This window comes from Schistocerca gregaria, chromosome 1 (assembly GCF_023897955.1).
Source record: "Schistocerca gregaria isolate iqSchGreg1 chromosome 1, iqSchGreg1.2, whole genome shotgun sequence".
NCBI classification, from domain to species: domain Eukaryota; kingdom Metazoa; phylum Arthropoda; class Insecta; order Orthoptera; family Acrididae; genus Schistocerca; species Schistocerca gregaria.
This window is the reverse complement of record NC_064920.1, coordinates 572203764-572227438: the sequence shown is the minus strand read 5'-3', so window position 1 is coordinate 572227438 and position 23675 is coordinate 572203764. Positions and strand designations below refer to the sequence as shown.

Below are 23675 nucleotides of genomic sequence, written 5' to 3'. Positions count from 1 at the left end.
ACAGCGATGTTGAAGGCTGTTTGTGAATGACACTGGAGTTGTCATATGATAATGTCCCACTTGTGCTCAATTGGAGACATATGGTGCTCAAGGATGCCAAGGCAACAAGTTGGCACATTGTGTTGTGTTACAACAGGTGTATCTGGGTGACTGTTATCCTATAGGAAAATACACCCTGGACTGCTGCTCATGAATGGCAGCACAACACGTAAAATCATGATTGACGTAAAAATTTACTGTCAGGGTGCATGGGATTTTCACGAGAGTGTTCCTGCTGTCACACAAAATTGCACCCTACACCATAACTGCGGGTGTAGGGCCAGTGCCTAGCATGCAGACAGGTTGGTTGCAGGCTCTCGACTGGCCTTCTCCTAAACCCCCCCCCCCCCCCCCCCCCCACACACACACACACACACCCTTCACCCTTCACTGGCACCGAGGCACGACCAGCTTTCATCAGAAAACATAGCAGATCTCCACCCTGCCCTCCTCAGCTTCACACCATTTAAGTCGGAATGGCGATAGTTTGGGGTCAGGGGAATACGTGCTACAGTGCATCTGGCTTGGAGCTGTCCTTGAAGGAACCAATTTGTTACAGTTTGTTGTGTCACTGTGGTACCAACTGCTGCTCAAATTTCTGCTGCAGATGCAATATGATACACCAGAGCCATATGCCACACACTATGGTCTTCCTTCTCAGTAGTGCCATTGACTGTCCAGAGCCTGGTCTTCTTGCGACCGAACACTCTCTTGACCATTATGGCCAGCAGTTATGTACAGTGGCTACACTCCAGTCGAGTCTTTCTGCAATATCAGAGAAGGAACAGCTTCTGCTAGCCCTATTACATGACCTCGTTGAAAATCAGTGATGTGTGGACAATGGGGTTTTTACAATGGGGTTTTTGTTACATTTAAAGGCATTCTTGACTAACATCAAGCCACCATGTCCAATCTCAAAGATAACTAATGGTCATAAGCATTACAGTGTGTATTTAAAGCAAATCTGACTTGCAACCTCATACGAGACTGGCACAAAACTTTTAATAGAAATTATCTTCCAGATGTAGAAATGCCTCAAGTTTTGCTTATATTGCATAACTGCTTCTTGGTATTGCAATTTTTTCCATTATGTATGTATACGTTATGGCAAAAGAAACGATATATATATATATATATAAATGCTGGCATATGTCATGTAACCCATTTCTGACAAATGTGTGCCATATTCTTCATGTAATTACAGTGAAACACACATTTGATGTCTAAAATATTTATTAACATTGCTACAAATACAAGTTCATAAGCAAAATATAAAATATATCCAAACAAAACTGATATTTTACACTAAAATACACAACTCGTATTTCATAGACCACAATTTATCATTTAGATCTTTAACAAGGTTGATGACATGTTAGACATACATATAAGGAATTTTTACAACTTAGGAACTTTCAAAACCTAGCACTCTTCAATGGGTGGAGGTTAATCCATTGAATCATAATAAGCAATTAAGTACAACATAATTAAAATTTTATTAATAAGGAAAACAAAAACATCTTTTATAACAAAATTGGTTTTTCTGTGTGAGAAATCAGTAACTCTGGACCAAGTTTATATATCTGTCTGGCATATAGGCTTGTACATATGTGGCAAAATCGGAGCAAGCCTGTAACAGAACTAAAAATAGTTATTTCATGAAAATATGTTACACTGGAACACACACAATGTTTTTGCAAGATACTTACACATTATGTACCTCCTATATTTCAGAACTACCAAGAACAACAGAGTCTATTTTGGTTTTATACAGGGAAATTTAATCAAGTGATTTATGGGACTTACACAATACCAACAGTCTTCAATTAATGCAGCTCGTAGTGACTTACATCACAATATAAAAAAGTAATTGATTTGTTCCAATAAGAAAGCAGTACAATAGAAAGGACAAAACGTGAAGTATTTACATCAACAAGCAAGTAATAATCAGGAATACACCAAATTTATTTTTAAGTTACACCACAAGTAAATCCTGTACAACACTTGTTAGCCTGAAAGTAATAATGTGCAATATTTACAAACCAGCAGTTCCCATATAAAATAATACAAAATGATTGAGAATGATCAGAATATGAAGGCAGCCAGAGAAAAGTGATCAAGTACTAAAATCACACACACAACATGTAATACAATGACTGCGCAAAAGATATTTTTCTACTATTATAACTGTCATGACATGGTCCTTGTTCCTTTTCAAAGCCCCCCCTTATCACTCTCAGAATGTGTGTTAAAGTTAATTCTTCTGATCTGTATCTTGTATTTCAAGTACTGTCAGTTACACATGTAATTCCACTTTTATTCCTCCCTTTCTCAGAGCAGTTTTCTGTAACTGTTTTCCTACACCTATACAGAGATTTACAACAAGTAACAATTTCTGAAGAACCTATAGATAAAATAAATATGGACACTTTCCAGCAGCCCTGTGTTTTTCCAGGAAGTATATCACATAGAAATGAAAGTTTAGCTGGCCAGTCAAGTGTACATAGGAGCACATGAAACTGGAAGCTAGAAGAAACAAACTTATCAAATTAAGTGATAACTATAGGCTTAGCTATAAATAAGTTGCATATTAATGGCCACTGTACTATCTCATTTAGAAATGGCTACTACTGAAGGTAACTTCACAAGAAATGGGGAAAAACACATTAAACAAACACCAGAGTATTGAGAACTCTAGAATATTTTAATTTTCCATCTATAAAATAACAGCTAGTGTGATACAGTCAAATTCCATGGCAGAATCTGATTAGAGGACTGGAATGCCACTCATGTGTTATTAGAGTAAGCTGTAAGCATCTTTTGGAGCAAATTCATACAGTGCTTGGCAGGATATGTAACGAGAGTCACTGCTTCCTATCCAGGTATACTATATAAAATCTGTCGATGAGATCAAGGCTATGACATACTCCTCGTGTAATCATAATAATTAAAATTTTACTGGTATTTTGTTTCAATCTCACAGAAAGTAAAATTTCAGGCACCATGTTATTGGCCACTACGTTTATTTTGGCATATACCTTTAATTTATACACAAAACAACCGAAAGCCTCAGAAATTAATGAAAAGCAAAGGAAACCAAAATAATTTATAAATCGATCTTATTTCAGTGTCGAAGGGCACGTAAACAACAATCTTCACAAAATAAAAGAAATTCACCAATGTAAAAGAGGACTTTCACTATTAGAAGTCCCTGTTCAGGTTCAGAAAACTCTTTAGAGTAGGAGGGAGTGGCAACTGAAGAATCTTGGCACGCATACCTGCAGCATAAGCTGCACCAGGTGGAGTTCGTACTGTAGCTGGAGTACGGCGACGTGGGGGTGGTGGGGAGTCATCTCCATCTGCATCAGACAGGTCAGAACCAGATGCCATTTCTTCCCCTGAAGGTGAATCACCTGAAATTTCAATGTCAGCGTCCTCCTCATCTCCGAGGCCCGAGTCAGATTTGCGGCGTTTTCCACCTCGTCCCCCACTCCTGAAACCAGATGGTGGAGCAGGCAGACGCACAACACCTGCCACAGGTCGCAGTTCCTCTACTGATCCATCAAGCAATGGAAGCATTAACTGCCCAAATGTATGCCTGCGTAAACCAGAGGCTCTCGATCGAGGACGGCGTGGAGCTGGTGGTGGTGGAGGAGGTAATTCTGCTTCCACCAGTCGGCGTAGCTCCCGTCGTAATACTACTCGGCATGCTTCCTGCAAGCTTGGTGGCGCTGTATCAGCTGTGCAAAACACAACACAACTGTAAGTATGCCACTAGTTAGATTTTAAAATGTCTTGCTATATCTAATGATAAACAGAAATATTTTAGAACTCATAAGTATATTTCTGCATATGAGAGCTGACTAATTCTGAACAGAAATATAAGTTTTGGGGAGATATTTCATATATTTATGAATACTACAACAGTAGTCTCCATCAGAAGCACACGTAAGCTTTACTACCTTACAGTGTGCTTCCCTACGAAAGACAAATTTACATGGCTTCGTCCAAGTGCAAGGTAAAACCAAAGGCAACAGGTGGCATTTGATTATGCATATTACAAAATGTAAGAACAAGCAAACGGTTAACAGTAAACTACATAAAGCTCTCGTGTTCTTCATAAATGTTGAAATATTCTACAGTTATGGCTGAAATTATGAAAATGATTAAAATTTTGTTCTTGTGTCAACTTGTCCATGACTTTCCTATTGTCAAATTATAACTAGACTGGCACACAATTCATTACCTGATGAGTGTGTGTGTCGGAGAGAGGTTGGTGGGGGGAGAGTTCGGTGGGGGGGGAGAGTTCGGTGGGGGGGGAGAGTTCGGTGGGGGGGGAGAGTTCGGTGGGGGGGGAGAGTTTGGTGGGTGGGGAGAGTTTGGTGGGTGGGGAGAGAGTTTGGTGGGGAGAGAGTTTGGTGGGGGGAGAGTTTGGTGGGGGGAGAGTTTGGTGGGGGGAGAGTTTGGTGGGGGGGAGAGTGGTGGGGGGAGAGTGGTGGGGGGAGAGTGGTGGGGGGAGAGTGGTGGGGGGAGAGTGGTGGGGGGAGAGTGGTGGGGGGAGAGTGGTGGGGGGAGAGTGGTGGGGGGAGAGTGGTGGGGGGAGAGTGGTGGGGGGAGAGTGGTGGGGGGAGAGTGGTGGGGGGAGAGTGGTGGGGGGAGAGTGGTGGGGGGAGAGTGGTGGGGGGAGAGTGGTGGGGGGAGAGTGGTGGGGGGAGAGTGGTGGGGGGAGAGTGGTGGGGGGAGAGTGGTGGGGGGAGAGTGGTGGGGGGAGAGTGGTGGGGGGAGAGTGGTGGGGGGAGAGTGGTGGGGGGAGAGTGGTGGGGGGAGAGTGGTGGGGGGAGAGTGGTGGGGGGAGAGTGGTGGGGGGAGAGTGGTGGGGGGAGAGTGGTGGGGGGAGAGTGGTGGGGGGAGAGTGGTGGGGGGAGAGTGGTGGGGGGAGAGTGGTGGGGGGAGAGTGGTGGGGGGAGAGTGGTGGGGGGAGAGTGGTGGGGGGAGAGTGGTGGGGGGAGAGTGGTGGGGGGAGAGTGGTGGGGGGAGAGTGGTGGGGGGAGAGTGGTGGGGGGAGAGTGGTGGGGGGAGAGTGGTGGGGGGAGAGTGGTGGGGGGAGAGTGGTGGGGGGAGAGTGGTGGGGGGAGAGTGGTGGGGGGAGAGTGGTGGGGGGAGAGTGGTGGGGGGAGAGTGGTGGGGGGAGAGTGGTGGGGGGAGAGTGGTGGGGGGAGAGTGGTGGGGGGAGAGTGGTGGGGGGAGAGTGGTGGGGGGAGAGTGGTGGGGGGAGAGTGGTGGGGGGAGAGTGGTGGGGGGAGAGTGGTGGGGGGAGAGTGGTGGGGGGAGAGTGGTGGGGGGAGAGTGGTGGGGAGAGGCAGGGCTTATAATATCAATACCTCTGCTAAAATAATCCAAGACTATTTTATAGCTCACAGACTTCATTAATACAACTCTCAATTCATTTCTTTCTTACCAAACTTCTCTAAATCAGATCCAACCACAGACAATGTAAGACTTAAAATCTGGTCTTCGTTCTGAATGTTGCAGTTAAAACAGAGTTGGATTAGCTTGGAGTAGCCAAAAATATGTACAGAAAATACAGCTAATTAATCATGTACTAAAACTAATTTGCACCATAATAATTTGTATTGGACACTTCATGAAATCTCTACCACTTTCATCTGATTGCTAACACAGAGAGCTCATCAAGTTGGTAAATTAATCCCTACCGCCTTCTAAGAAGATATAAATATGTTGACACAATTATGTTAACAGAATCATCCGTCGGTTCTTGGTAGAACAACATTATAATAAACGAAAAGCAACAGTTTGCTTTTGCTCAAGAATATTACTTTTATTGTGTTAACCTGTTTTTGGCTTACAAGGCCATCTTCAGACATTTACTGAGTATTATCACAATGTTTGCAAACAACATTGGAAGAGCAGTAACACATCTACATAACAGTTTATATTAATAAACAAAACTAATAAAATAAAATAAAATTAGTACTAGACAAGGCTACATCAGGAGGTATGCAACACAGTGATACACAAACCAATTAAAAGAAGAGAATACATAAGGAACTAAAGCAATAAGAACAAGATAAACAGAAATAAATAAATGCAGGAAAATGGAGGCGTTTGAGGGAACCTACAGTAAATGCAATCTTTGAGAGTGTGGTGGTACCGCATTTTAACATTAACGTTATAATCAAGACAGTGCCTACGTAACAGTTTGCATTAAATAAATGAACAAAGTAAAACATGAACAATATTTGATGAGATGGCTACAAGGGGTGTTAAACATGTATAGTAATACAAGTACCAGTTAAAAGAAAGCCTTAACTATTGAATACAAAGACAACTTCAACAAAAAAAAAAAAAAAAAAAAAAAAAGAACTTAATGAATACAGGAAAATGGGAATATGTAGGATAACACAGTGTGGGAAGTAATGAACAACAGAGATTATTATATGGAGTTTGACCACATCTTGCACAGGAAAAAAACAGAAAATTATATCCATCCTCTATGTCCCACCTGCTTCCCCATCCACTGTCTGCAAGAAATGGTGTACACTACCATGTCTTGCAGACAGTGGTTCCTCTTAATGAGGTGATGTCAGAGTTGGAAAGTATTTACACAATGGATATACCATATCTAGATAAACATTGTCTCACATGAACTTACTAAATGGGACAACAAATTCTATGGGCAAATTAGTGACATGGGTACAGGGATTCTATGAAAGCTAACCTAAGCCATTATATTGCCACGTTATATTGCCTTTTACAGGAGATATTAGAGGATACATCATTCACTAAAGAGGAACACAACTCTGGGAACAGAGATGACTTGCAGCAATAGAGAGGTTTGATTTCCAGGCAATATTCATCCTAAGCCCACTTCCCACCTCCTAAAACACACACATACGAGGTGCAACAAATAAATGAGACTGATGTGGGAAAAATGTTGCTTACCATTTTAGTCAAATTTAGTGTTGTCTCCTTCAAAGTAGTCCCCTTCTGATTGCACACACTTTTTCCAGTGCTTCTGCCATTGATGATAACATTTTTGGAACTCCTCTTCTGTAATATCCTCCAAAACCCTCGTCACTGCTTTTTGGACATCTTGTGTTGTTTGAAAACAGTGTCCCTTGACTGCCGTTTTGACTCTTGGAAATAGAAAAAAGTTGCACGGAGTGATATCTGGTGCATAAGGTGGCTGTGGTAGTACTGAAATTTGTTTTGAAGTTAAAAATTGTTGTACTGACAGAGCAGTATGGGACGGCGCATTATCGTGAAGCAGAATCCAACTATCACCAATGTTGGTATGGACATGAAAGACTTTTTTACGAAGTCTTTCTAAAATTTCTATGTAGTAATATTGGTTAATTGTTTGTCCAGGAGGCACCCACTCTTCACGAATAATACCCTTGGAATCAAAGTACATGAGCATGCATGCCACATTTGACTTTGACATGCAAGCTTTTATTGGTGTGGGTGATCCCTTTGAGCACCATTGTGAACTTTGGCGTTTTGTCTCTGGTTGTTGTTGTTGTTGTTGTTGTTGTTGTTGTTGTGGCCTTCAGTCCTGAGACTGGTTTGATGCAGCTCTCCATGCTACTCTATCCTGTGCAAGCTTCTTCATCTCCCAGAACCCACTGAAACCCACATCCTTCTGAATCTGCTTAGTGTAGTCAACTCTCGGTCTCCCTCTACGATTTTTACCCTCTACGCTGCCCTCCAATACTAAATTGGTGATCCCTTGATGCCTCAGAACATGTCCTATTAACCGACCCCTTCTTCTAGTCAAGTTGTGCCACAAACTTCTCTTCTCCCCAATCCTATTCAATACCTCCTCATTAGTTACGTGATCTATCCATTCTTCTGTAGCACCACATTTCGAAAGCTTCTATTCTCTTCTTGTCCAAACTATTTATCGTCCATGTTTCACGTCCATACATGACTACACGCAATACAAATACTTTAAGAAATGACTTCCTGACACTTAAATCTATTTCTTCTCCATGGATTTGAATACCTACTGCAAATTTTTCTTTTGTTTCCTTTACTGCTTGCTCAATATACAGACTGAATAACATCGGGGAGAGACTACAACCCTGTCTCACTCCCTTCCCAACCACTGCTTCCCTTTCATGTCCGTCGACTCTTATAACTGCCATCTGGTTTCTGTACAAATTGTAAATAGCCTTTCACTCCCTATATTTTACCCCTGCCACCTTCAGAATTTGAAAGAGAGTATTCCAGTCAACATTGTCAAAAGCTTTATGTAAGTCTACAAATGCTAGAAACGTAGGTTTGCCCTTCCTTAATCTAGCTTCTAAGATAAGGCGTAGGGTCAGTACTGCATCACGTGTTACAAAATTTCTATGGAATCCAAACTGATCTTCCCCCAGGTTGGCTTCTACTAGTTTTTCCATTCGTCTGTAAAGAATTCGCGTTAGTATTTTGCAGCTGTGACTTACTAAACTGATCGTTCGGTAATTTTCACATCTGTCAACACCTGCTTTCTTTGGGATTGGAATTATTATATTCTTCTTGAAGTCTGAGGGTATTTCGCCTGTCTCATACACCTTGCTCACCAGATGGTAGAGTTTTGTCAGGACTGGCTCTCCCAAGGCCGTCAGTAGTTCCAATGGAATGTTGTCTACTCCGAGGGCCTTGTTTCGACTCTGGTCTTTCAGTGCTCTGTCAAACTCTTCGCGCAGCATTGTATCTCCCATTTCATCTTCATCTACATTCTCTTCCATTACCAGAATATTGTCCTCAAGTACGTCGCGCTTGTATAGGCCCTCTACATACTCCTTCCACCTTTCTGCTTTCCCTTCTTTGCTTCATCTACATCTACATCTACATGACTACTCTGCAATTCACATTTAAGTGCTTGGCAGAGGGTTCATCGAACCAGAATCATACTATCTCTCTACTATTCCACTCCCGAACAGCGAGCGGGAAAAACGAACACCTAAACCTTTCTGTTCGAGCTCTGATTTCTCTTATTTTATTTTGATGATCATTCCTACCTATGTAGGTTGGGCTCAACAAAATATTTTCGCATTCGGAAGAGAAAGTTGGTGACTGAAATTTCGTAAAAAGGTCTCGCCGCGACGAAAAACGTCTATGCTGTAATGACTTCCATCCCAACTCGTGTATCATATCTGCCACACTCTCTCCCCTATAACGCGATAATACAAAACGAGCTGCCCTTCTTTGTACCCTCTCGATGTCCTCCGTCAATCCCACCTGGTAAGGATCCCACACCGCGCAGCAATATTCTAACAGAGGACGAACGAGTGTAGTGTAAGCTGTCTCTTTAGTGGACTTGTTGCATCTTCTAAGTGTCCTGCCAATGAAACGCAACCTTTGGCTCGCCTTCCCGACAATATTATCTATGTGGTCCTTCCAACTGAAGTTGTTCGTAATTTTAACACCCAGGTACTTAGTTGAATTGACAGCCTTGAGAATTGTACTATTTATCGAGTAATCGAATTCCAACGGATTTCTTTTCGAACTCATGTGGATCATCTCACACTTTTCGTTATTTAGCGTCAACTGCCACCTGACACACCATACAGCAATCTTTTCTAAATCGCTTTGCAGCTGATACTGGTCTTCGGATGACCTTACTAGACGGTAAATTACAGCATCATCTGCGAACAACCTAAGAGAACTGCTCAGATTGTCACCCAGGTCATTTATATAGATCAGGAACAGTAGAGGTCCCAGGACGCTTCCCTGGGGAACACCTGATATCACTTCAGTTTTACTCGATGATTTTCCGTCTATTACTACGAACTGCGACCTTCCTGACAGGAAATCACGAATCCAGTCGCACAACTGAGACGATACCCCATAGCTCCGCAGCTTGATTAGAAGTCGCTTGTGAGGAACGGTGTCAAAAGCTTTCCGGAAATCTAGAAATACGGAATCAACTTGAGATCCCCTGTCGATAGCGGCCATTACTTCGTGCGAATAAAGAGCTAGCTGCGTTGCACAAGAGCGATGTTTTCTGAAGCCATGCTGATTACGTGTCAATAGATCGTTCCCTTCGAGGTGATTCATGATGTTTGAATACAGTATATGTTCCAAAACCCTACTGCAAACCGACGTCAATGATATAGGTCTGTAGTTAAATGGATTACTCCTACTACCCTTCTTGAACACTGGTGCGACCTGCGCAATTTTCCAATCTGTAGGTACAGATCTATCGGTGAGCGAGCGGTTGTATATGAGTGCTAAGTAGGGAGCTATAGTATCAGCGTAATCTGAAAGGAACCTAATCGGTATACAATCTGGACCTGAAGACTTGCCCGTATCAAGCGATTTGAGTTGCTTCGCAACCCCTAAGGTATCTACTTCTAAGAAACTCATGCTAGCAGATGTTCGTGTTTCAAATTCTGGAATATTCCATTCGTCTTCCCTGGTGAAGGAATTTCGGAAAACTGCGTTCAATAACTCCGCTTTAGCGGCACAGTCGTCGATAACAGTACCATCGGTACTGCGCAGCGAAGGTATTGACTGCGTCTTGCCGCTTGTGTACTTTACATACGACCAGAACTGGGTTTCCATCTGAGCTCTTTATGTTCATACAAGTGGTTCTCTTATCTCCAAAGGTCTCTTTAATTTTCCTGTAGGCAGTATCTATCTTACCCCTAGCCATCCCTGCTTAGCCATTTTGCACTTCCTGTCGATCTCATTTTTGAGACGTTTGTATTCCTTTTTGCCAGCTTCATTTAATGCATTTTTATATTTTCTCCTTTCATCAATTAAATTCAATATTTCTTCTGTTATGCAAAGATTTGTACTACCCCTCATCTTTTTACGTACTTGATCCTCTGCTGTCTTCACTACTTCATCCCTCAAAGCTACCCATTCTTCTTCTACTGTATTTCTTTCCCCCATTCCTGTCAATTGCTCCCTTATGCTCTCTTTGAAACTCTGTACAACCTCTGGTTCTTTTAGTTTATCCAGGTCCCATCTCCTTAAATTCCCATCTTTTTGCAGTTTCTTCAGTTTTAATCTACAGGTCATAACCAATAGATTGTGGCCAGAGTCCACATCTGCCCCTGGAAACGTCTTACAATTTAAAACCTGGTTCCTAAATCTCTGTCTTACTATTATATAATCTATCTAATACCTTTTAGTATCTCCAGGATTCTTCCATGTATACAACCTTCTTTTATGATTCTTGAACCAAGTGTTACCTATGATTAAGTTGTGCTCTGTGCAAAATTCTACCAGGCGGCTTCCTCTTTCATTTCTTTGCTCCAGTCCATATTCGCCTACGTTTCCTTCTCTCCCTTTTCCTACTACCAAATTCCAGTCACCCATGACTATTAAATTTTCATCTCCCTTCACTATCTGAATAATTTTTTTTTATTTCATCATACATTTCTTCAATTTCTTGGCCATCTGCAGAGCTAGTTGGCATATAAACTTGTACTACTGTAGTAGGTGTGGGCTTCGTACCTATCTTGGCCACAATAATGCGTTCACTATGCTGTTTGTAGTAGCTTACCCGCATTCCTATTTTCCTATTCATTATTAAACCTACTCCTGCATTACCCCTATTTGATTTTGTGTTTATAACCCTGTATTCACCTGACCAGAAGTCTTGTGGCTCCTGCCACCGAACTTCCCTAATTCCCACTATGTCTAACTTTAAGCTATCCATTTCCCTTTTTAAATTTTCTAACCTACCTGCCCGATTAAGGGATCTGACATTCCACACTCCGATCCGTAGAACGCCAGTTTTCTTTCTCCTGATAACAACATCCTCCTGAGTAGTCCCCGCCCGGAGATCCGAATGGGGGACTATTTTACCTCTGGAATATTTTACCCAAGAGGACGCCATCATCATGTAATCATACAGTAAAGCTGCATGCCCTCGGGAAAAATTACGGCCGTAGTTTCCCGTTACTTTCAGCCGTTCACAGTACCAGCACAGCAAGGCTGTTTTGGCTATTGTTACAAGGCCAGATCAGTCAATCATCCAGACTGTTGCCTCTGCAACTACTGAAAAGGCTGCTGCGCCTCTACAGGAACCACACGTTTGTCTGGCCTCTCAACAGATACCCCTCCGTTGTGGTTGCACCTACGGTACAGCTATCTGTATCGCTGAGGCACGCAAGCCTCCCCACCAACGGCAAGGTCCATGGTTCATGGGGGGGGGGGGGGGGGGGGGGGGGGGGGGGGTTGTCTCTAGATCGTACTGAAAAAACCAACTTTCATCACCAGTGATAAGACGGCTCAACAATTCAGGACTGATTTCTGTTTAGTCTAACAGATTGGCTGCCACATTTTTCTGTGTTTCTTGCTGTTATGGTGCGATATTTTTGGGGTCCATTTTTGTACAAATCTTTCTCATAGCAAGATCTACAGTTATTATGAGACGAACCATTTCTCGATTGATGTTCAGTAGTTCTGCAATTATTTTCATGGATTATCGTCGATCAGATCATACGAGTTCATGCACCCTGGCCAAGTTGACATCCGTCCATGATGTTGATGGTTTTACACTGCAGTCTTCATCTTCAACATTCGTTCTGCCTTCACTAAACATTTTATGCCAACGAAAAACTTTAGCTCTTGACATAACCTCCTCTCCAAAAGCCTTCCGAAACTTACCGTAAGTTGTTGTTGAGTTTTAACCCAACTGAACATAAAAAGAAACGGCATACCGTTGCGCAATACTATGCAGTTCCGTTTCCGTGACGAGAGAGACAAACACGTGTTAACTTATTACAGCACAACTCACAACTAAGCAGTTGCATCAATGTGCAGCTTTGACTAGAAGCAGCTTACAGAACAAGGTCGAAGATATTGTGCCTACACAAGCCACAAGCGTTAGCACATCTTGCAAAGAAAATCAGTCTCACTAGTTTACTGTCGCACCTCATATGTGCAGAGACAAAGGCATGAGGCATTAATAGACACAAATAGCTGGGAAAAAGCTAGATAAAGGTTAGAGAAAGTGAAGCACATACTATCTCCAATAAAAATGACTCTAGTAGAGCACAAGGTAAACTTCCAGTCTGAGGACAGCAGTGCTGTACTTAATATTAAAGTCATAAAGTTTTAGTAATTTTCTGCACAGTCATCCAGCAAGAAAAATATTATTAATTTTTAAAAATGTAATCCATATGAATGATAATAAGTAGTCATAGACACAGCTTCACAGAAACAAAGTAATCATAGGCTCTATTATACATTATGTAGCTAAATGACAATACATTCATCCTCAGAGTAAAACTGATATGCAGGATACCATTAAGTGGAAGAATGATGGAACCTTACGGGTTCAAGAGTTCCTTTAATGATGAGTAGGGAGTGGGGACGCGTGGCTGCAGGGGAAAAGGAGACAGCAGTGTACTTATTGAAGAAATTATCAAAGATGATTGCAGGGACATTACAGTACACCTTCACATCTTTTACAGAAAGGAATATAAAATAAACTGGAGGTATACACAGATACACCATTTTCTAATCATAAAGGAAACAGCATCAGAAATGCTTAAACAATTACATAGCTATATTGCCTAATTACTGCAAGAATATATCTCCCTCTACAAAATTCTACTTACGTAGAGTTACTTGGTGGTTGAACCCTTTTTGATCAGGTACCAAAAGTGATGCAAATGAGACAGGAAGTACTGATTTCACATCCCAAGTTGTGTCTGAAGTGCGAGAAATCTGGAGAAGCTGCTCATTCAATGGCATTACTAGTATGCCTCCAACCTGCGAACATCACAAAAAAATTGTTTGGCCAACATATTCCTTATAACTACAATACAGGCAACACTGGGAAAGAAAATACAATTTTGATTACAATAAAGAGGAGAGCAGAGGAATAGGTGTAAGTTGGACGACTTCAGGTTGGTACGAATTACTACTGCCCATTCTAAACTTAGGAAACAACCAGCAAATATCCAGTTCTTTAAGGATTAAAACCCCCATGTATAAAACAACTTCAAATGTCTGATTACAAATGATTTGTGCATTATATTAGCTTTAAGCATGTAAGTGAGAAAAAGCTTAACAAAGGTTTGAAATTATGTTTAAAGTTTGTTACTAGTCACTAAGTGTTCTCATTATGAAGCACTGGATGAATATAAACTGGGTAATTTGTGTGAAATGTCAAACAAAAGTTAGTTTAGCTTAATGTTTATGATGCCATATCTACTCAATTAAGAATAGTACAATGATATAATTTGCACGTAAATTCTTTGATACATGTAGAGGGTGCCAATTATTGAACTATATGAAATAAAATCAACATTACCTCTACATAGTTTGCTTTAAGACATTCAAACTGCACTGTTGACTGCGAGCCATGATAGGAACTAGTATGTGCATGCACACATGCCTTGCTTTTGTCAGTCATTTTTCATTTGGATGGGTTCATCAATAATCCGAATTGGCACATTTGAGGGACTGAGAATCTGCATTTCATGATTGATTAGCCTCTTCACCCTCAACAGATGACTATGTGGTGTGCAGTGGCAAGTCATGAAATAATCAGTGCAATATTCTGTGACAGCACAGTGACTAACAATGGTAAATGAAGGTTTGGTAGACAATTTCATCCCTCTTATCAAAGTGATCCTGATTTCAACGAGATGTGGTTCATGCAAGATGGTGCTCAACCCCAATGAATCAGGAAAGTGTTTGATGTCCTGGAGGAGCACTCTGGGGACCACTTTCAGGCTCTGAGGTGCCCAGAGGCCTCTGGCATGGGCCTTGATTGGCCACCATACACTCTGGATCTGAACACGTTTAACTCATTGTTGTGGGTTTATATTAAAGACAAGGTGTACAGCAATAACCCCAAAAGCATTGCTGAGCTGAAAACAGCCATTCAGGAAGTTATCAACAGCATCAATGTTCCAACACTACAGTGGGTCACGCAGAATTTCGCTATTTGTTTACACCCCATCATTGCCAATGATGGAAGGCGCATTGAACATGTCATAATCTAAATCCGAATATCTGTAGTGACATTTACATGTTGAATAAATTGTGCACACAGTGTAGTTTGTAACTAATTTACATTTTTTCTGTATAGCTCAATAATTGTCACCCTGTAGATACTATCTGCACAGTACATCACCAACAGAGTTAGTAGTAAACAAGTAATAAATGTAGATGTCATGAGTGACGAAGTTTCACTGCAGGTCATTTCAAATGAATGATAACTTTTCACCCATCTAAATGTTTATGACTTCATGTCTCCTGAGTTATGTGCCATACAATGATATAATTCTGCAGTTACATTCAGTGGTATATGTGAATACTGCCTGCAAACTGTGTTGTGAATAACAGAGTTCGTAGTAAAGAAGTAAAACTCACAATTTATAGCATTGTCCCCAGGACTGACTGTGACCACCTTCTTACGAGTCAAGTGGAAGGACTGAACCAGAAACATCGAAGATTCTCTGACAAGCTATGCTGTGGCTTCCTAGATTTGTGCCAAAGACACAAAGGAGTCCCCCCCCCCCCCCCCCCCCCCTGAGGCAAGAGTATTAAAAACCCAGTAGTTAACTACCAAAGCATTCACAACAAAGTGCCACAGTTTGAGAGTTTGAAATGCTGCTAAAAAGTAGTGGAGCCCACATAAAACTAGGTAGGTACATAAATCTGGTTAAATTCTGAAGTTCACAGCAGTGACAGTTTTAGGGAAAATTTAAGCATTTATTGAAAGTATAGGCTAATGAGAAATGGAAGTGGTATATTTGTCATAGTAAACAAGAAACTCATCTCTATCAAGATAGAAGTTGAAGCTACTTGTGAGACTGTTTGGGCAAGACTCAGTACGAGGGGGTGGGGATAAAATTGTAACTGGATCCTTCTATGGATCATAAAACTCAACTCCTGATATAACTGAAAACTTTAGAAAACACCTCAGTTTGTTTGTATGCAAGTTCTCCAATCATACAGTGGTCACTAGTGGAGACTTCAATCACCCACCATGCAAAAACTGCAGATTTGTTAGAGATGTGTGTAACAAGACATTCTGCAACATTACTAATTTCTCTCTCTGAAAACTACTTAGAACAGATATTTCAGAATGCCACTCTTTACAGAATTATATCAGATCTAATGACAACAAACAGACCTGACCTCTTAGAGGATGTCCACATTGAAATAGGTATCAATGACCATGAGGCAGTTTAGCAACGATGATTATCAAAGTACAAAGGACTACTAAAAATGCCAAAATAATTATACGTAAATTAGAGAAAAAAGCAGTGGTGTCATATCTCAATGAGGAAACAAACTTAGCAAAATATTGTCAAATGATCTTTCAAAAAATATAATGAAGTATTGGTTATATGTAAAGGTTGTTAGTGGCACCATCAAAGATAGTGTCCAGTCACACTCATGGATAAAATAGGAACTGAAATTGACATTGGCTAAGCAAAAGCATAAATACTTAACTTCATTTTCAAATGTTCTTTTACAAAGGAAAACCCAGAAAACTGTCCTAATTTAATCCTCGTTCTACTGAAATTATGACTGAAATAAGTATTAGAATGAGTGGCATTAAGAAACAGCTGAAATCCTTAATACTGCACAAAACTCCAGGGTCTGGTGGAATCCCCGTCAGATTTTATAATGAATTTGCAGCAGAGTTGGACCCTCTTTTACTATAATCTATCGCTGACCCCTCAAACAAAAAACCATGCCCAGTAATTGAAAGTAAGTACAGGTCACACACATCTACAAGAAGGATAACAGAAGTGATTCCCAAAACTACAGCCCAGCATCCATGACAGTGATTTGTTGTAGAATCTTAGAACATATTCTGAATTCGAACATGAAGAAGCATCTCAAATAGAATGACCTTGTCCTATGACCTTCTCCAAGCCTTAAAGCATGGATACCGAAAACTCAGCTCGGTCTTCTCACACATAGCATATTGAAAGTCTTGGATCAAGCCAGTGAAGTAGATGCAGTATTTCTCAATTTCAAAAAAACATTTGACTCAGTACCACATCTATCATTATTATCAAAACTACAACAGTATGGGGTATCAAGCAAAACTTGTGGCTGGATTGAGGGTTTTCTGGTAGGGAGGACACAGCAAGTTACCTTGGATAGAGAATCACTGACATGTGTAGAGGTAAACTTGAGTTTGCCCCAGAGAAGTATGTTGAGATTCTTGCTGTTCATATTGTATATTGACGACCTTATGGACAATATTAATAGTAACCTCTGACTTTTTGCAGATGATGCAGTTATCTATAATGAAGATCTGTCTGAAACAAGCTGCATGAACATTCAGCCAGATTTTTTTTTTTAAAAAAAAGGTAGAATGTAGTATCCTATGATGGTAGTATCAGTGAGGCACAACTGAAATCTGTCAACTCATACAAATACCTGGGTGTAACACTTTATACCGATATGAAATAGAACGATCACATAGGCTCTGTCATAGGCAAAGCAGGTGGTGGTCTTCAATTACTTGGCAGAATAATGGTGAAATGTAGGCGGTCTACAAATGAGACTGCTTACAAATCACTTATGTGCCACTCCTTGAATACTGCTCAAGGTTGTGGGACCCACATCAGCTAGGACATACAGGGGATATTGAATGCATACAGAGAAGTGCAGCAGAAATGGTCACAGGTTTGTATGACCCCTGCGAGTGTGTCAGAGATGCTGAAAAAACTGAACTGGCACAGTCTTGAAACAGACTTAAATATTCTGAGAAAGACTGCTTACAAGGTTTCGGGAACCAGCTTTGAAAGATGACTCTTGAAATATACTACAATTCCCTACATGTCATTCCCATAGGGAATGCGATGACAAGATCAGAATTACTTACAGCACGCATGGAGACATTAAAGCAGTCATTCTTCTCCTGCTCCATACGTGACTGGGATAGGAAAAAATCCTAATAACTGGTACAATGGGACATACACACTGCCATACACCTCACAGTGGTTTGCAATGTTTACATGGAGATATAATAAATTAAAATGTCATGTTGATGCTGCAGTTTTATTGAATGAATGGCGGATGTAGTAAGCAATAAACTTTCTTTCTTTCATCATTTTGTGGTGGTGTCAGTGAGATAAAGTTTTGAAATTACATATGAAGTTCACTGGAAGTCACTAAGTCTTCTCATTCTCAAATACTGGATGAATATAGTCAATGCATTTGCAGGCTACCAGTTTTTTTTTTTTTTTATCTCAAGACAAAGACACAGTTTATAACTGCAATACTTGTCTTATTGTGTTAAACTTTTAACATAAGATCATGCCAAATTTTTTAATTTGGTCAATAACTGCACGAAATATTGGAAACAAAATTTTTGTCGCCTCTAGAAGTCTTTAAACAGGCAACTGCAAATGGGTCTGGGTACAGTGCCATGAATTCTGGGATAGCCATTTAGTAATACAGATGCAGTATGCTGTAGCTATATATAATTGTGTGCTGCATGCCCTGTGAGGAGAGGGTAAAGACTTGTTTCCCCCACACCTCTCCCCTCCCCATACTATCAAATGTACTAAGAGGAGGCTTACATTTCCAGCATCCCCAAAAGGTGCCAAGTTATTTTGTGCATCCTATTCTCTCATCATCTATTCACTGTGATAACAATGGGAAATAAAAGCCCAATCATTGCTAATGACAAAATGTAACAACATTTAGTATTAATTTTGGTCCACACAACAGTATCATATCATCCCATTTATGTCAAAAAAATGGATGTGCATTTCACTAGTTTTGAAACACATATGGCAATTGTTCACAGCACAATAGATATCAACAATGGGAGTTCAAGGAATTGTTTTACAGCTGACTTATTGTTAGGAAACTACAAATACTAAGTTATGAGATTCATATCCATTATTCGATTTTCACATAGGCACTAAAAATTAACAACACATACTAGCGGCTAATTTCAATTTTATTGCTTCAAAAATAACTTTTACAGTGTGAAAAATTAAGGGATACAACAAACAAATGATTTAGTCAATAATCAAACTCTCACCAAAAAATTTGTGCAACCCTTTAATTTGCATAAGAGTACTATTTACAGTTTTGTTTAGGCAATGCATTACTCACAGTTTCATCACTCAACGAATCGCATAACGTTCATGGAATTCCCTCGGAAGCATCTGTTTCTCACAACTCTCAAAAAATCTTTAAATTTTGGAGTTGTAACATGAAGGGGGGAGCAAACATGTGCCAAAGGTCGAGACTACAGTGGATTGAACAAACACAGTGCACTGAATTTTGTGGACATCTTTCTTGTCACATTTAAAGTTGTGAAAACTGCCACACAGAACAATGGTGATAATGAAAGGATGAATATTCTTCATGAAACCTCAGATGATTTGTGTCCATATTTCAGGATGGTATACTAACACATACTTTTCCTCTTTCTCCTGCAATGGATGAAGTTTTACTCCATTTCTGTACTACTTCAAATAATGTATGATAAGTAGACTACAACTTTGGATGGTTCTTGCACAGCAGAATACACATAGAAACAAAGTTAGAGGTCTTTTACTGATCCACACATTTCATCAATTGCCACTGGCCATGGTTTACTGGCTGTAAGTCATCCCACATACAACAAATGCTGTAACTGCTGTCTTGATTTAGTATGTGGTCAAATTATACACTGTCATTTGCCCAGTGGATCAACAGGTCCTTTGGAGTGTTTTCAACACAGCTAATAGATTGGAATTTACTGGCAAAATGCTTAACTTGTGATTTGCTTGCATTTTTCCTTCACTGTGCTTCTTTGAAGTCCGGTCTCTTCTTTGTAAACGCCTATCACTTCATATTATTTCAACAGCTTCTCCTACTCCTCTTATAAAATTGAATGCATAACATTTATGACATTTTTTTTTCAATCTAAATGTTCCTATATAAAGGATGTATCAAAAAGAATAACCGATTAAAAATCGTAACTATTATGTTATTTGAGATATGTGCATGAACAACACACTGTTGGAAAGAGCAAACACTCGAGTTTTACATGGTTCCCGCTAAGTAGCAGCAGTGTGCGACCACTTCAGTTCTACTAAAAATGGTGTCTGGACAACAGGAAGTGTTTTGTGTTCTACGTTTTGCACAGTGAGGATCAGTAAACTGTTCAGCATGGCCTTCATACTAGGTATGGTGTGGCTCCTCCTACAGTACACAGCATTAGACGATGGCATGAACAACTTCAAGAAACATGTTGTTTGTGTCAAGGCAAATTGCTGGGCCATCCCTGATTGACACAGATGCTGAACGCATCTGCATAGTTTCACATGGAGACAGCAGAAATCCATTCACCATGCAGCTAAACATGTCCCTGATATCCATCTGGTACGTGTTGTGTCAGGTACGTGTTGTGTCAGGTACGTGTTGTGTCAGGTACGTGTTGTGTCAGGTACGTGTTGTGTCAGGTACGTGTTGTGTCAGGTACGTGTTGTGTCAGGTACGTGTTGTGTCAGGTACGTGTTGTGTCAGGTACGTGTTGTGTCAGGTACGTGTTGTGTCAGGTACGTGTTGTGTCAGGTACGTGTTGTGTCAGGTACGTGTTGTGTCAGGTACGTGTTGTGTCAGGTACGTGTTGTGTCAGGTACGTGTTGTGTCAGGTACGTGTTGTGTCAGGTACGTGTTGTGTCAGGTACGTGTTGTGTCAGGTACGTGTTGTGTCAGGTACGTGTTGTGTCAGGTACGTGTTGTGTCAGGTACGTGTTGTGTCAGGTACGTGTTGTGTCAGGTACGTGTTGTGTCAGGTACGTGTTGTGTCAGGTACGTGTTGTGTCAATGTTTACATACAAAATTCAGCTATACTGCAAGCTATTCACGAAAACAACAACATTTGGTGTTACGTAATTTTGTTCTTGGCAAGATGGGGGATGACAGTTTTCTTCCACGCTTTGTGTTTAGTGGTTAGGCAACATTCCATTTAAATAGAAACAACATTCCATTTAAATAGAAAGCTGAAATGTCAGTGCGAGAAAAGGGGTACGAGACAACCACATGAAGCTGTTCAACATTAGAGGGACTTTCCAAAATTTAATCTGTTTTGTGCAGTTTCACAGGAAAATGTGTACGGCCCATTTTTCTTTTGCAAGAACATTGTTACAGGAAGCACATCTCTCGATATGCTTAAGAACTTTCTTTCCCCACAGTTGGAGTGTGAATCAAATGACTTCATTTACTGACAGGATGGTTGCACCGCCACACTGGCATCTGGAAGTGCGGGAATTTTTAAATCAAAGAATTACTGAGAGATGGATCGGTCGCACTGGACCAAATGATTCAGCCGTACATTACTGGTCTCCGAGGTCACTGGACCTGACTATATGTAATTATTTCTTGTGGGGGTTTATGAAAGGCTCTGTTTATGTGCCTCCATTACCAACAATATTGAATGAATTGAGACATCACATAACACAGCTGTGGAAGCTGTAACTCAAGACATGCTTGCTGCAGTGTGGGAACAATTTGAATAGCACATTGAACTGTGCGGTGCATCTCAAGGGGGGCATACTGAACATGTATGAAAAACTTTTGGAGTTTCACATCCATCAAAAAACAAAATTCATTGGATATGTTTATTAGTGTCAGAAATATAGAAGTGCCAAGTTAGATGACACTTTTTTGACACACATTGTACTGTACTCTTAGAATATTTGTCTGTAATTTGGAAGCAAAGCTGCCTTGCAATCTACCTCTTATGATTTTAGTACATAGTAGTTGTACATTACTGATACGTGAAAGCTTGAATCACGATACCTTTCAGATGACTTGTCTAACAGCAGTGTGATTCGACAAAGAAATAATTCATTTGCAGCCTTGTACGATCATTTTAACTCTCTGACAGTGTGTCATGTAGCGAGTGTCTGCCAGATCTGTGTTGTTCAATATAACTATCACAGCACTTTTAAAGAGTCCTTCCCATCATCTCTCATAAAAAATAAATAAATAAGAAAAAACCAGCCAATATTTCTCTTTGCTTCTTCCATTGTGAGGGAAAAGAAGTGAAATCACTTACACTACATACAGCAGCTCTCCTTATTCAACTTTTCACCCCCTTTTGGATATGATTTGCAATAAATTAGAGTTGTTCATCTGAAGATCACAGTTTTTGTACAGATTTTATGCCTTGATTCAATGGTCTGTCCAAACTAAGATAACATTTGTGTGGATCTTTGTCCCAACACACAACAATGTATGGTTCTTGTTTCAGCCTCTTTTCATTCCTCAAATTGTTGCTCTTGTCCATCGTTGTACATCAAAATATCAACACCAGAATGGATAGCAAGTAATGAAATTTTACATATTTTGCATATCAGTATAGTATGAAGAATAAACAAATTTGTAGATGATCTGCAGCATTCAGGGGGCAAAATTTAGTACACATAGTTGCCACCCCTGGTGAAACAGCTCTAATCCAGGTAGGCAGAGAGGTGAATTGAGTTTGCCTGGTATGTACAGGTACATTATCCCATACTGTTTGGAAGTGACCAGATGTTTTCAACAGATTAGACATCTGGACAAAGTGCTGACCATGGCACTATCTTGCTAAAAGATAATGTCACAGAGGCCTCAAGGGTAGGACACTGCCACCACACGTAACGGCTGCTGTCAAAAATTATCAGACGTGATCATCCCATATCATCATGGCCATATGATAAATAAAAATGTGATATGGCAATGTTCATTATCCTTAAAGCTGCCAATTTTCTTGCTGCAACCAAGCCCACTTCCTTACTGAAGGTGCTTGATGTGCAACATTGAATGGCTGAGCAAACAATAATTCTGTTCTCTTGAGCACTGGTCTTGCAGGATCATCAAGCTTTTGCATAGTGCTGACTATGGTCCTAATGAACCCATCCATTCCATATCTGCATGAAATTTAGTGGATCCCAAACATTGTTGGTAGCAATACTGTGAAACAGTGCAAACCCAATAGGCAATGCTCTCCCTGCTGTTGAATCAGAACACATATTGGTAGGCTTTTCTCCTTCTTACACGAAGCATAACATGACATTCTCACAAAGAAACAACATTCAAATGGTATTTCTAAACAAAAAACTCATGACATAATGTATCATCCATACATTCCCTCTCTTGTGCCTATCACATTTGTGTAAAATTTGTCCACAGTCAGTAAACTTCACAAATTATGGTTGCAGAGATTCAAATAATACAGATTACTTGAAAGTATTATTTAAACCACCATTATTTATCAATTCATCTGGTTTGGTTCTCATACTTCAAATAAAAGTATGGGAAACAGAAGTTCCAGGTCTGACACAGTAAATTAATTATGAATGACAGTATTAAAGGAGAGACCAAGAATATTTAGGTAGCAAGGTATCTGACCAAATGTCAGAATCTCAAGCAGAATTCTATGTAAGTCATTGAAAACTACTCATTACAAAACTACTCATTACAATAAATGTCAATATTTATCACTTAGCACCAAACACTAAAGCTTTATTTTCACATTCTACCATAGACATAGAACATTTTTTTAAATAATTATTTCTACTACTGAAAATAGCTGAAAAGCCTACAAAATCCGTAAAAATACATTCTGTATTACTTTCTGTTTATGAAGTATGCATGTGTAATGTAACTGTTTACACACATTTATATTAGTTTAAATT

The 23675-nt window shown here is 40.3% G+C and overlaps 1 protein-coding gene across 2 annotated transcripts in view; it reads right to left on the bottom strand.

Annotated features, from left to right (window-relative positions):
• Positions 1-1254: 1254 nt before the first annotated feature.
• Positions 1255-23675, bottom strand: part of LOC126356473 (protein-L-isoaspartate O-methyltransferase domain-containing protein 1-like) — a 61076-nt gene continuing 38655 nt past the window's right edge. For both annotated transcript variants that reach the window (XM_050007376.1, XM_050007375.1), the window contains exons 5-6: positions 13629-13782; positions 1255-3779 (exon numbers count right to left, since the gene is read on the bottom strand). In XM_050007376.1, the coding sequence (XP_049863333.1) occupies positions 3241-3779; positions 13629-13782 (693 nt within the window). In that variant the 3' untranslated portion in view covers positions 1255-3240. The remainder of the gene's footprint in view (positions 3780-13628; positions 13783-23675) is intronic.